This window comes from Sinocyclocheilus grahami, unplaced genomic scaffold (genome assembly GCF_001515645.1).
Source record: "Sinocyclocheilus grahami isolate Dianchi unplaced genomic scaffold, SAMN03320097.WGS_v1.1 scaffold102.1, whole genome shotgun sequence".
NCBI classification, from domain to species: Eukaryota; Metazoa; Chordata; class Actinopteri; order Cypriniformes; family Cyprinidae; genus Sinocyclocheilus; species Sinocyclocheilus grahami.
The window spans coordinates 2,039,767-2,053,808 of record NW_015505281.1 but is presented as its reverse complement, the minus strand read 5'-3'; the positions used below and the strand labels follow the sequence as shown (position 1 = coordinate 2,053,808).

Genomic DNA, 14,042 nt, shown 5'->3' with positions numbered 1-14,042 from the left:
GGGGGGTACCTCGTGTTCTGTGGAGGGAGGGAGAAGAGGATTAGTGAAGGGTTTCAGCAAGGACACATGAAAGGTGGGTGAGATCCGGTAATGGGCAGGCAGGTGTAACTGGTACGTGACTTCGTTGATGCGCCTTGCTACGGGGATAGGACCTATGTACTGGGGACTCAGCTTCCTGCTGGGCCGCCGGAGGCAGATGTCCCGGGTGGATAACCAGACTTGGTCCCCTGGTTGATAGATGGGATTGTCGGACTGACGAGTGTCCGCATTGGCCTGGTGCCTCCGGACGGCCCGCTGGAGATGGATTTGCGCTGAGTCCCATACCCTCTCACTCTCATGGAACCAGTGATCTACCTCTGGGACTTCCGAGTGTTCCTCGGTCAAAGGAAACAGGGGCGGCTGGTAACCTAGCACACATTGAAAGGTGGTGAGTCCGGTGGTTTCCTGGTGCAGGGAATTCTGGGCGTACTCGGCCCAGGGTAGGTACTGGCTCCAGCTGTCCTGATGGTCATGACTGTAGGCCCGGAGATACCGTCTGATCTCTTGGATCTTCCGTTCGGTCTGGCCGTTGGTCTGCGGGTGGTATCTAGAGGACAAATTGACGGATGCTCCCAGGAGGCGGAAAAACCCTCGCCAGACCCTGGAGATGAACTGAGGCCCTCTGTCTGAAACAATGTCTTCTGGGAGACCAAAGTTCCTGAATACGTGCTGGAAGAGGGCTTCGGCGGTTTCCAGGGTGGTAGGTAATCCACGCAGGGGAATTAATTTGCAGGATTTGGAGAACCGGTCGACAACTACTAGGATGGTCGTGAATCCGTTCGAGGGAGGTAAATCAGTGGCAAAGTCCACACCCAGGTGGGACCAGGGCCGGTGAGGGATGGGTAGCGGAACCAGTTTTCCTTCCGGCAGACGACGTGGCGTGGTGGAGATGGCAGAGACCGAACATCCCTTGATATACCGGGCGACATCTCGGGCCATGTGGGTCCACCAGTAGCGGTTTTGAAGGAGCGAGAGGGTTCGGTGGCTGCCTGGGTGTCCCGATCCCGGAGAGGTGTGAACCGAGTCCAGAAGGGTTATCCGCAGGGTGGATGGGACATAGTTCTTCCCCTCTGGACCTCCCGGCGGAACGGGTTCGGTGAGAGTGGCAGCACGGATCTGGTCGGTGAGTGCCCATTGAATTGGAGACATGAAGACGGAAGGTGGCAGGATGGGCTCTGGTTCTTCGGGGGGGGAGGGGCGGTGGAGGATCTGGCTGGTGTTGGCAGGAAAGCACATCCGCTCTGAAATTCTTAGTCCCTGGACGGTACGTGACCGCAAAGTGGAAGCGGGTAAAGAACAGAGCCCAGCAGGCCTTCCACGGGTTAAGACGTTTGGCCTCTCGGAGATATTGTAGGTTCTTGTGGTCTGTGATCACTTCAAATGGATGCTTGGCCCCCTCCAACCAATGCCGCCACTCTTCCAGAGCGAGCTTGATGGCCAGCAACTCCCGATGTCCCACGTCGTAGTTCTATTCCGCCGGGGATAATTTCCGTGAGAAATACGCACATGGATGAAGCACGGGGGGTTCACCTTGCCATTGAGACAGGACGGTGCCCACTCCCAGGGTCGCTGCATCCACCTCGACCACGAAGCCGGTCCGGTGTGAAAGGGCCGGAGCCGTACAGAAGGCAGCTTTGAGCTGACTGAAGGCCTGGTGTGCCTCCGGGGTCCAGGTGAGTAATTTGACCTTCCGCCAGAGGAGAGAGGTAAGTGGTGCCGCCAACTGGCTGAAGTGGGCAATAAAGAGGCAATAGAAATTTGAGAACCCCAAGAATCTCTGCATCTCCTTGATGGTAGTCGGTTGGGCCCAGTTCCGAATGGCATCCACCTTCCTCTGGTCCATTTGCACCCCTGCAGGGGTGACGATGTAGCCCAGGAAGTGAACGGTGGATTGGCGGAGGCGTTGGAGTACTTGGGTGACATGGTGATGGTGTGCTTCGAGAGTGGGTGAGTAAATGAGTATGTCGTCTATGTAGACGAGGACGAACCAGTTGAGCATGTCTCTGAAGATCTCATTCATGAAGTTTTGGAATATGGAGGGTGAGTTGGAAAGCCCATACGGCATGACCCGGTACTCATAGTGCCCGGTGGGCGTTACAAAGGCGGTTTTCCATTCGTCACCCCTGCAAATGCGGATGAGGTTATAGGCGCTCCGATAGGCGAACTTCACCGTCTGGTCATTGAGGGCCCGGTAATCGATGCAAGGTCTCAGACCCCCATCCTTCTTGCCCCCGAAGAAGAATCTCGATGCTGCGGGTGAGGTGGACGGGCAGATGAACCCCTGTTGCAAGGCTTCCTGAATGTACTCCTCCATAGCGGCTCTCTCCGGGATCGATAGTGGATAGACGTGTCCTTTGTGTAATTGGGCCCCAGGCAGCAGATCAATGGCACAGTCCCATGGCCTGTGAGGTGGAAGGGGAGTGGCAGCGAGCTTGCTGAACACGTCCTGGAACGCCTGGTATTCGGGAGGAGGAGGAGTGACAGGCGATGAATCCGGGCTTTCCACCGAGGTGGAACAGACAGGGAGGTCGTTCCCGACGGAGATCGGGATAGGCAGATATCGGAGGCACTCCTGTTTACACTCTGCACTCCACTTGAGTATGTCTCCGGACTTCCAGGCGATGGTGGGTTGATGTTTGGCGAGCCAGGGGCGTCCCAGGACGATGTCCATGACGGCCTCCTCCAGCACCAGTATAGAGATCCATTCGGTGTGGAAACATCCAATCCGTAGGATGACTTTGGGCGTGCGGTGCCGCACCAGCCCCTTGCCCAGCGGCTTTCCCTGGACAGTGGTGATCTGGTAGGTCGTGGCATTTTTACAGCGGGGAATTTGTAACCCGGCGAGACTACGGGAGGAGATGAAATTCCCCGAAGCTCCGGAGTCCACGAGGATTTTGACTGGAAAGGATTGGGTGTGATAAATTAGAAGAGCATTTATATGAGGTATGCAAGACACATCAGGAGTGCATCTTGTATCCGTTTAATTTTGAGGGGCTGGTCTTCTGTCACATCCGGGACAAAGAGGCAAACAGACAGGTTAATGTAAGTCGGGGAGTTTATTCAACGGAACTTAGGAGTAGCCTCCCACAGAAAAGAATCAACTTAGGAATAAATGGAAGCAGAGAATACAGTCTTATCTGGGGTTGGCACTTTGGTCCTCCGGCCGAGAACTGAGGAATCCGAGGCTTGACAGGCAGATCGGGAGGCAAGGAACCCATAGAGAGAAGCTTGTAACCTTGAGACCAGCCGACGAGTGACTGAGGTGAGTATTTAACTGGTGTGGTAAGTGGGTGCAGGTGTCCATGATCAGTAATCAGGTGATTGTGAGCGGGTGTAGGAGGTGTGGCAGGTGTGGCAGGTGTTTCTGTGACAGTATCCCTTCTAGCTACAACCGCGAATATAACACATAATTACTGTATTTGCATTACTGTAAGGGTAGGTTATGGGTTGTGGTAGGTGTAGACATTAATAAACCATAATTTTACAGGTAGCATTTTTCGTTGTCGAATTGTACTACCCACTGTTTTAATGGGAGGTAGCAAAATCTGACAGGGTAGCAGCACAAATCGACAGAACACCGGAACATGTCCCAGTCCACGTGATCATATGGGAATCATATTTCCCATGTTACAAAAACAGCATTCTTTCATTTTAGAAACATGGCCGTAGCCAGGCTTTGAGTGAGGTCCGGGGGTGGGGGTGGGGCGGGGGGTTAAAGAATTGTAGAATTGTGCTATAATAATCTCTACAAATACAATTAAATAAATACACTCTAAAAACTTCAAAAGAAGTGTGAAAGAGGTTTTCAGTTTTGGAGGGATGATCATTTTAAAATAATACCCTATTTATTGCATCAAAATTTGTTAAAACTTTATTATACTTAGGGGTGGATAATTGTATCAGCTGTTTATTGTTTATGCAACAATACATATTACTTTTACAGTTTTTATTAATAACCATTGCTATATAGATGTTAAGTTTGTCTAGTGCTCTTATGAATATTTTTAGCATGGCTGGTGAAAATTTAACTACTGAATTTAACTAATTTATTTTAATTTAATATCTAATTTTAACATCTAATTTAAATTAACAAATTTAGGCTAACTACTGAACGACACAGCATAGACTTACAGTATAGTGTTTGCGTATTTCATTTAATTCTGGAACCTACTTGTTCTACAGATCTGTGTTCTAGTGTGAAATGCTACTGTTTTGACAGCATTGATAACGTTTTTGACCGAATGTACTGTCAGTTTAAGTGTCGGCGATGCAGTGTTGCCAAATATTGCTATTAAAACAAACAAAAGCTGAAAATAAACTGAAATTATTTCAAATATTTTGCAAATAAGATCATGTAAAGATATCGCTGACCCTAAACTGCAACGTCCTACTTTATTAACTTTCTAAAGTGTCAAATTAAGTGGAAAAGACAAATCCCAAAAATGCTTATAATAGCTGGATCTGCACCCGTGCCCTCACACACAACATCAAAAAGCTTCTTTCACGCCGGTGTTCTGTCGATCTGTGCTACCCTGTCAGATTTTGCTACCTCCCATTAAAACAGTGGGTAGTACAATTCGACAACAAAAAATGTTACCTGCAAAATTATGGTTTATTAGCGTCTACACCTACCCCAACTCTAAACCTACGCTTACAGTAATGCAAATACAGTAATTATGTGTTATATTCGCGGTTGTGGCTAGAAGGGATACAGCTACAGGAAACCAACAATAAATATTTTTTTCTACCTATTAGATTGTGCTTTATTAAAGTCTACACCTACCCCAATCCTAAACCCTTACAGTAATGCAGATACATTCATTATTGTTGTTCAGCATGAGAAAAAGGACGTAATATTGATGTGCACATGCGCAGTAAACCCTGGTAGTACAATCTGACGGGTAAGATAATCGGTGCATTCCAAACGGGATATATATCGCCCTCCGAAGGGCACTTCAGAGTGAAAACAATCATGGCCGCCATATTGAAGGGTTGTTCCAAACCAAAGTGCTCAAAACTGGCCACTTCAAAGAACCCTTCGGAATGAGGGATTTCGAATGGTACAACTGATGGACACTTCGGGCTCCCATGATCCTTTGCACAGATTCTTTGTATGATGACGGCGCCTCCGTGTGGGCACATGATGATGACGCAGAAGGGCACTTCAAGAAACTCAAATGCAAATTTGAGTCTGTTTGGTCCCCTACACCCTTCAACCCTTCGAAGCTCTCACTCCGGAGGGTAAACCCTTTGAAGGGATTAGGGCATAGGGATGGAAAGCAGGGAGAATGTCAGGACACCAGGCAGCGTCTGATGACGACATAGAGGCATACTCCGGTACTGTAACGTGTTTGTAACTCCCTGTACACACGACTCTGCAGCCACACACAGCTCCAACGTCATCGTCAAATTCGCTGACGACACAACGGTGATAGGCCTGATCACTGACAACAATGAGACGGCCTACAGAGGTGAGCACCCTGACTAAATGGTGTCAGGAGAACCACCTCTCACTCAACATCGACAAGACCAAGGAGCTGGTGGTGGATTTCAGGAGACAGAGCAGAGAACACACACCCATCACCATCGGCAAATCACCTGTGGAGCAGGTTAACAGCTTTAAGTTCCTCTGCGTTCACATCAATGAGGATCTCACATGGTCCACTCAAACAGATGCAGTGCTGAAGAAGACACATCAACACCTCTTCTTCCTGAGACGGCTGAGGAAGTTTGGAATGAGCCCCAGCATCCTCAGAACATTCTACACCTGCACTGTGGAGAGCATCTTGACTCGCTGCATCACTGCCTTGTTTGGAAACAGCACCGCTGGCAACCACAAAGCTCTGCAAAGGTTGTGCAAACTGCCCTCCACATTTTTGGAGGTGAGCTTCCCTCCCTCCAGGACATCTACACCAGGCGGTGTATAAGGAAAGCCCGGAGGATCATCAGTGACTCCAGCCACTCATCCCACATACTGCTCTCTCTGCTGCCCTCAGGAAAACGTCTCCACAGCATCCGATCCCGCACTAGCCGACTTAAGGAGAGCTTTTCCCCTCAGGCTATCAGGCTAATGAACAGTCAGAACGAATACACCCTACAGCATACTCCCACTATACAGTATGCCACACACTGCACTTTAACTCCATCACAGTTCAATACTGGACTATACGTACACACTGCACTTAATACAATAATCTATCTGCTACCACTGGATACCATCCAATGTACATCCATGACATTTTGCGTATCCAGTTTATGTATAATCTGCTGCACCTTCACATTATTGTGTGTATATATGTGTACATAATTTAGAATTTGCACATACTGTGTATAATGTGTATTGTTAACTGTAAGTATGTATATGTATGTGTATATTGCACATTGTCATCTGTATAAGTCTGTAGGCATGTAATGGTACTGTCTATTTGTAAATTGTTTGTGCACTGTGGTGATGTGACAATAAAAGTGATTTGATTTGATTTCATGTCACTTAAATTCAAGCTGACTCCTAATTAGAAATTGTCACAGATGTATCATGCAAAACAAGAAGTTGCAAAGTATGCAAAAATAAGTATGGTACATTAAACATTTCTGAACATTTCTAATTATTCTCTTCTTTGATGGTGTTTCTTTTAGGTCGATAGACGCTACCACACTCCAGTTGGTGCATTGGACAGTGAGCAGCATATCGCACAAGCTACAGAGATACTCATTAGCTTCATTAAAGAAATTAAAGCAATATTTCCCATGTGGTCCCAAGAGCAATGCTTTAAAGGTAGGTTTACAATAACATTTAAAATAAATAAATAAACATAAATAGCATAAAACTTAAAAAAAAAGAGATAAATAAAGGCAAATAGAAGTTTATCACTTAATTTCCATGTCTCAGTTGTATTATAATGTCTGTTTCAGGGGGAATATCAGCCTACAACGCAGGTGTGAGTACCGTCAGTTCATATGAGAATATCGATGCCAGAACCACAGGACAAGACTACTCCAATGATGTTGTTGCCAGAGCCCAGTATTTCAAAAGCAAGGGTTACTAAAGAACAGCAGTTATGAAGCTGTAAAACCCTTAAATTAGTATAATGAGTACAACAACTCAAGATTATAAGTCTTCATTTTTAATATTAGACCTTTTGTAGTGATATTCTTAGTTAAATATAGATATTAGATTGCTAATATAATCTTTCCAAACCATTTAAGAGTTTGCGTTTTCAAAATATGACCATATTAATGATACTACAGAGCTGCAGTGAATTTCCTGTAATGATAGTAATGAAGATCTTATTCAATAAAATTCATTTATTTACTCAACTCATGTGTGTATTATTTATCACAATGATCTTAGGAACAGTCCTTCCAAATTCACAATAAAATAACAATATTTATTACTCCTGAAAGTAGCCATTTGGATGCAAACACAACTTGAAACAACTTGTTGTTCTCCACGACTGAGGGCGATGTTGAGCCTAATCCTGCACTCACACATGACACTGTAGAACAATGTTTCTCTGATAACATTGCATTTAGGGAACATTGGGGGGCGCTGGAAGCAATGTTGTGCTGCAACCTCTCTTTCGCAATGTGAGCACTTCCACCAGTGTCAGAATGGGTGGTGAACATGATCAGGAGCACTTCAGTTTGCACGCAGACTGCCCCACTTGCCAGATCGGGACACACCCATATTGCAAGTAGAGATCCACTCCACTCTAGGCATACTAGAAACTTCTAGGCAGGTGTGTTGAGGCAAGTTGGAGCTAAACTCTGGAGGTTTGGGGACCTCTGTTCTAGACGTTTTGAAGTGTCAAAGGAAGAACAGCATGCTTTATCCCACACAGAGCATCGAATTCTTGGGTATGACCCTAGACTCGCGAGCAATACAAGCTCATTTTGCCCACTGTTCTTCTAACGAGTGTACCCCTGGAAGGGGATAAGCTATCAAGGTACTGGCCAAAAAAAGCACAAATATGCTTTTCCGCCAGTCAAGATCATGCTGTTGGTGTTGCACAAGATCAGGAGACTGTACTTCTGGTTGCAGTTGTGATTTCTGGAGACAGAACTCCTTATAGCTCCCTTGTGGCACATTCCCTTACAACGGGACCTGTTGTCTCAAGCAACGGGCACTATATGGCACCGCAAGTTAGCACTATGGGCATATGCTGAAAGTACAAGAAGTCGAGTGTCAAAGGAAGAACAGCATGCTTTATCCCACACAGAGCATCGAATTCTTGGGTATGACCCTAGACTCGCGAGCAATACAAGCTCATTTTGCCCACTGTTCTTCTAACGAGTGTACCCCTGGAAGGGGATAAGCTATCAAGGTACTGGCCAAAAAAAGCACAAATATGCTTTTCCGCCAGTCAAGATCATGCTGTTGGTGTTGCACAAGATCAGGAGACTGTACTTCTGGTTGCAGTTGTGATTTCCGGAGACAGAACTCCTTATAGCTCCCTTGTGGCACATTCCCTTACAACGGGACCTGTTGTCTCAAGCAACGGGCACTATGTGGCACCGCAAGTTAGCACTATGGGCATATGCTGAAAGTACAACAAGTCAAAGTCTGCTTTATTGTCAATTCTGCCACATGTACAGCACATACATACAGATAAATTAAATTGCGTTACTTTCAGACCCTTGGTGCATACAGATAACACTAAACACTAGCAGTAGAATGTAAAAAATACAGATTAAATATACAGTATATATAATACAAACTATACAAATACAAATAAGGACATTGTAAAAAACAAGGCACATGGCAGATAGAAGGCAAACCAGTGAGATAAACAACAGTGCAGATATAATGAGTGTAGTGCAAAAAGAGCTTATCAGTCTGTTTAAAGTGACAAAGTGCTCAGAGAGAAGTCTTTAATTAAACTGTCAGAAGAGGTAGTTTGCAGTCCAATGCTGAATGCTTTGCTGATTATTTTCCACATACTGTACATTATTGCCTTTCTGAAACGCGTAGATTTTTACAAAGCTCATCGGTCTGAAAAGCGAGGTGTGTTCTGATTGGCCAGCTATCCAGTGCATTGTGATTGGCCGGATACCTCAAGCGTGTGATGGAAATATTACGCCCCTTTCCATATGTGATGCCGTCTCCCGGCACGACCAGACAAAACCAATAAAACCCATTACAAACTAGGCATTTGTTGCATCCAGTGGGGACATAATTACGGATTATAATGACTTAAACTGTCTTTTTACGCGCTGCGTTGCATCGCGCCGCGTAAACATAAAACCATGTCTGCATTTGTGATCGGAGAAATGACAAACAACAAGCGCTACTCTACACTGCTCAAAACTCGCGTTTGAATCATCAGTGGCAAATCCTTTAAATGAAAACATACTTACAGACTGTGAGTCAGAACAGCCAGCATTGTTCCAGCAAGAATTTCTCTTTGGATTTGAGTCTTTGCAACTTTACAGATCTTCTTTATGCACCAAGAGCATGTAACACTCCAAAGAGAAAGGAAAAATTGAAATTGCATCATATGACCCCTTTAAAGGCTATAGATGTTTCTCGGCCAAATATTGTCCTATCATAACAAACCATACATCAATGGAAAGCGTATTTGTATACATCTCAATTTTGAAAAATTTACCCTTATGACTGGTTTTATGGTCCAGGGTCACATATGGCTACGCCCCTTGCAAGCAGGTCTAGTTGGGGGGTCTAGGCCCTTCGCCTAAGTCTATTTCAGGGGGAATATCATGAGCGCATGGACGTGGGTACCATAGGTGGTGACTATGCTAATAATGTTGTTGCCAGAGCCCAGTGGTTCAAATACAAGGGTTACTTGAAGAACACTGTGTTTTGTTCATTCTAATCGATGTTCACTGTTATTTATTTTGGTTTCTATTTGTTGGGTTGAAATCATGTGTCTCTAATCAAATCATGTGTCTCTAATGAATAGTCTTACCATATTCATATTAAAATGATCTTGTTAGGGGTCCAGGCAGTATAGCAGTTTTAGCCTTTTTTCAGCTTTGCTTTCATGTACTTCTTAGATGCCATATTATTTTTCTCTCCTAAAAGTACATGGGCAACAGTAACTGTAAAGCACAAATAAATCAGAATTGGATGGTCCCATATATCAACTATTACTCTGCCAAGTGCAATGAAAACTACCTGACACTAGCTGGCAGTATAATTTTATGTTTATTTGTTTATAACTCACAAACCATGTAGTTATTATATTAACAACTGGTAGTTGTTTGAATTGTCTATGGTGAAGTCAGATTAGTATTGGGAATTTCCATGACAGTATAATAAAATTGGAGACTGTATGTTTGTAAGGGAGTTGCCTCGTATAAATAAATGAATATAGATATATTAAAAGTGGAAAGGGTTTATACAATATTTAGTTTGACCTCCTGAGGTTGACAATGTTTTCTGAGGTTTAAACACCTACCTTCACTGATGCTTTGCTGCAAAATTTAACGTTTAATCAAGGAAGTTTTGAAATGGCAGATTTGGCATGCTTTTTTTCACTGGCACAAGTGCTAACATTTCCCCCAAAAATTCCCACAGCTTTAATTTCATTTGTCATTGACTACATTCACCGAAAGTGGTTATACCTTTTTGAGGTTTATGAAGCCTCCACCTGATAAATCTTCCCACTTATGATTCACTTGCTTGGGTGTGATCTAATAATATGATCACATTAAAAAAAATAAAAAAAATCTAAAAAAAGATTTCTCCACACCTTAGCAGAAAAACATCTGGGGGAAAAAAGAAACCACTCCCTCTGCAATCATATATAATCCGGCCCTGCTGAGGTCTGATTTAGTGAGAAGGCTCATCAAACTCAGTGATTTGCTCTTTCACAGCAGTTCTACATCAACATCATGGGTAAGTCATATAATATTAGGTGCTGACGGTTTTTTATATGATACAGTATTTTCATTTTGTGATAGTTTAGCACTGCATACATTTTCTGCATAAATAATTATTTAAGGGTTTCAGGTGATATTTTCCATGTTGTTTCTAGCATGCCTTTATGGAGACATCCTGAAAATAGACACCACCGGTGCATCAGAGAAGACAGCAAAACAAGACAAATTAACCATAAAGGGTGAGAATGCATGACTGCATACAAATCACTTATGACTCTTTTGTGTGCACCATGTTACAGTATTAACATTTCCAACTTGTCATAGGGGTTGAAGCCTCCAAAAAACTGGCTGAGACTGATCTGGTCCGGATAGAGAAATACAAGAGTATAATTATCAAAGTTGGCAGAGCAAAGCAGATGGACCCAGTTGTGATTGCTGCCATTATATCCAGAGAGTCCAGAGCCGGAGCCGTCCTGAAGAATGGATGGGGCGACCATGACAATGGATTTGGCCTCATGCAGGTTGGTCAGAAGAACTGATTTACTCTATTTCAAAATATAGTAATATAAGTAATGAGATAAGATTTAAAGTGGTGAGTATAAACTAAAGCTGACTCGTAAATGTAAGTTGTAGATATCCCATGCAAGACATTTTTATACCAGCAAGAAATAAGCAGAGTACATTTAATATTTCTGAACATTTGAAATCATTCTCGTTTGATTATGTTTCTTAAAGGTTGACAAACGCTACCACGCTCTAACAGGTGCATGGGACAGTGAGCTGCATGTCATACAAGCTACTGACATACTCATTGGCTTCATTAAAGAAATTAAAGTAAAATTCCCCAAGTGGACACAAGAGCAATGCTTTAAAGGTAGGTTGGGTTTACACTGAGAGATAAATCAACATAAAGACAATTAAATGCAAATAGAAGTTCATCACTTAACTCTCAAGTCTCAGTTGTAGTATAATGTCTGTTTCAGGGGGAATATCAGCCTACAACGCAGGTGTGAAGAATGTCCAAACGTATGAGCGCATGGACATCGGCACCACAGGAGATGATTACGCCAATGATGTTGTTGCCAGAGCCCAGTGGTTCAAAAGCAAGGGTTTCTGAAAAACTGCAGTAAAACCCTTACATTAGTGCAGTGAGAACCACTAGTCCTGATCCTTAACATTAGGCCTACTGTATTGCTATGGTTAGTTAAAAATAGTTAGTAGATGCTGATGTAATCTTTCTCTTTGTGGTGTTTTCAAAATGAAACTGCACAGTGCATTTCCTGTGATGATAGTAATGAAGATCTGATTAAATAAAGCTCATCTATTTACTCCAATCACGTGTTTACTATTTATCACAACGGCCTTATGAAGTCTTTCCAAATCTACATTAAATTGGCCTCATATGTAGGCTATTCTTCATTGCTCCTGGAAGTAGCTGCAAACACGTTTTGAATGCGTGTGTTGTTGTCGACGACAGAGGACGATGTTGAGCCTCATCCTGCACTCACACATGACACTGGAGAATGGCATTAGTAAAAAAATCTCTGTTTCGCTCGCTTAAGGATGACCAGATATCACTAGGATTTTTTTCACTTAACTACCGAAGAACAAATCAATAGTTACAACTCAGCAAATGCTTCCGCGTAACATTATCCACTGGACTTAGAGGAAGGTGATGGAGATGTTCGCTTCCCAAACTTCCCAAACAACCGCTTTGTCCAGCGCAGTCAGCTAAAAACCGACAAAAACCCTCAACAGAACCAAATTCGCTCATTTATGCGTTAACGCAGACATATAGTAGTATGGCTTTTTAAATAATGTTTTGTCATGTAGAAGAGGATATCTTCAGAACATTTAATAGTTCTCTAATAATGTAAATATTCAGAGCACGAGCTGACATAATGCCTGAAATTCTGCAACGTTTTGCGTATTTACGTTATTTTTTTTTTTTCAAAAACAAAACTTTGACTAACTTTCTAATTAAACGTTTTCAAACGTTTTAGATGTTAATGTTGTTGTTTCTAAGTCATGTTTAGCTAATATCTTTGTTTTCTTGTTTTAAAAAATTCTTAGAACCACAAAATGACGATTGCCTGATTGAATATGTTTTGGGAGATTTAAGAAAAAAACACATTAGCAAGATATAGATTACATACTTTTTGGAATAAATAGACAGGTGCCCATATATAATCAGTGCTGCATGTAAATCTATGTACTTTTTTTTTTCTTTTACAGTATATGATCTAACCACCAACTTATCTAGAAAATTCGTTTTACACATTTCAAGGCCTGTAAGAATAAACTGTTACAAGAAACAAAAAAAGTGTATTCTAGATACTGAATTGAAGATACGGAAAATGCCCTATCTGTGTTCACGGTTTCTGTGGTGCCTGCTGCTCAGAGAAGATCAAATGCAGTGTGTATGTTGATTACTGTACAGACAGTACAGTCTCATGATCAATGTCTTCTCTATATGTTCAGACCAAAGTAATCATATGAGTTTGGCCTTAGAATCATGCCTCTCTTTTGTCAGGCTATGTGCATTTAGACTTTGGAGAAGCTGACATTAAGTTTCAAGCAGTTTTAGAGAAGGCTGCTGTGGTGACATGTTATAATTCATCTAAATATATTTAAATCAACAGTTTTTTTCTAAATTGACTTGCGACAATAAGCCTGTTCTTCTTGACTTGATGACAATTCTATATTTGCATGCCGTTTTATGACCTCGTAATAATTGAGAGACTACATTTATCGGTTCTTTTAAAAATGTTTTTATCAAAATGCAAAGCTATACAAAATGATCTAGTGAAGACGTAAAAGCAGGGTTATTATAGTTAAATAAAACTGTAAAAAAAATTTTTTAAATCCTTAGTTGAAATCAAATAAACCCTAAAATCTTAAACTTGTTTCAGCTAGTTGCCAAGGCAATAACTGAAAAACTAAAATATGAATTAATAAAAATTGTATAGATATATTTAAATAATAATGAAAATGATCAACACAAAATTGCCAAAACTTTAACATTAAAATGAAAAAAATAGAAAAAATAATAGAAAATATAAAAATAAGGACTAATTCAAAATATTAATAGAACTGTAATAGTATCTAGTAATAGTGATACTAAAATAATACTGATAATAATTAAAAGCGGATTTTTTTTT

General features: G+C 42.4%; 2 protein-coding genes across 2 annotated transcripts in view; both read left to right on the top strand.

Annotated features, from left to right (window-relative positions):
* Positions 1-7,330, top strand: part of LOC107588356 (lysozyme g-like) — an 11,037-nt gene extending 3,707 nt beyond the window's left edge. The window contains exons 4-5 of the mRNA XM_016276427.1: positions 6,676-6,814; positions 6,952-7,330. Of these exons, the coding sequence (XP_016131913.1) occupies positions 6,676-6,814; positions 6,952-7,085 (273 nt within the window). The 3' untranslated portion in view covers positions 7,086-7,330. The remainder of the gene's footprint in view (positions 1-6,675; positions 6,815-6,951) is intronic.
* A 3,488-nt stretch (positions 7,331-10,818) lies between these two features.
* On the top strand, positions 10,819-12,232 carry LOC107588355 (lysozyme g-like). The gene is made up of 5 exons (XM_016276426.1): positions 10,819-10,897; positions 11,037-11,120; positions 11,206-11,402; positions 11,617-11,755; positions 11,865-12,232. The coding sequence occupies exons 1-5, from the start codon at positions 10,894-10,896 to the stop codon at positions 11,996-11,998; spliced, it is 558 nt and encodes a 185-aa protein (XP_016131912.1). The 5' UTR covers positions 10,819-10,893; the 3' UTR covers positions 11,999-12,232.
* The last annotated feature ends 1,810 nt before the right edge of the window (positions 12,233-14,042 follow it).

Bases quoted from the DNA above. Each gene is read 5' to 3' on its own strand.
- LOC107588355 (XM_016276426.1), top strand. The intron at 11,121-11,205 runs GTGAGAATGCAT...AACTTGTCATAG, and splicing joins AGACAAATTAACCATAAAGG to GGGTTGAAGCCTCCAAAAAA. The intron at 11,756-11,864 runs GTAGGTTGGGTT...TGTCTGTTTCAG, and splicing joins ACAAGAGCAATGCTTTAAAG to GGGGAATATCAGCCTACAAC.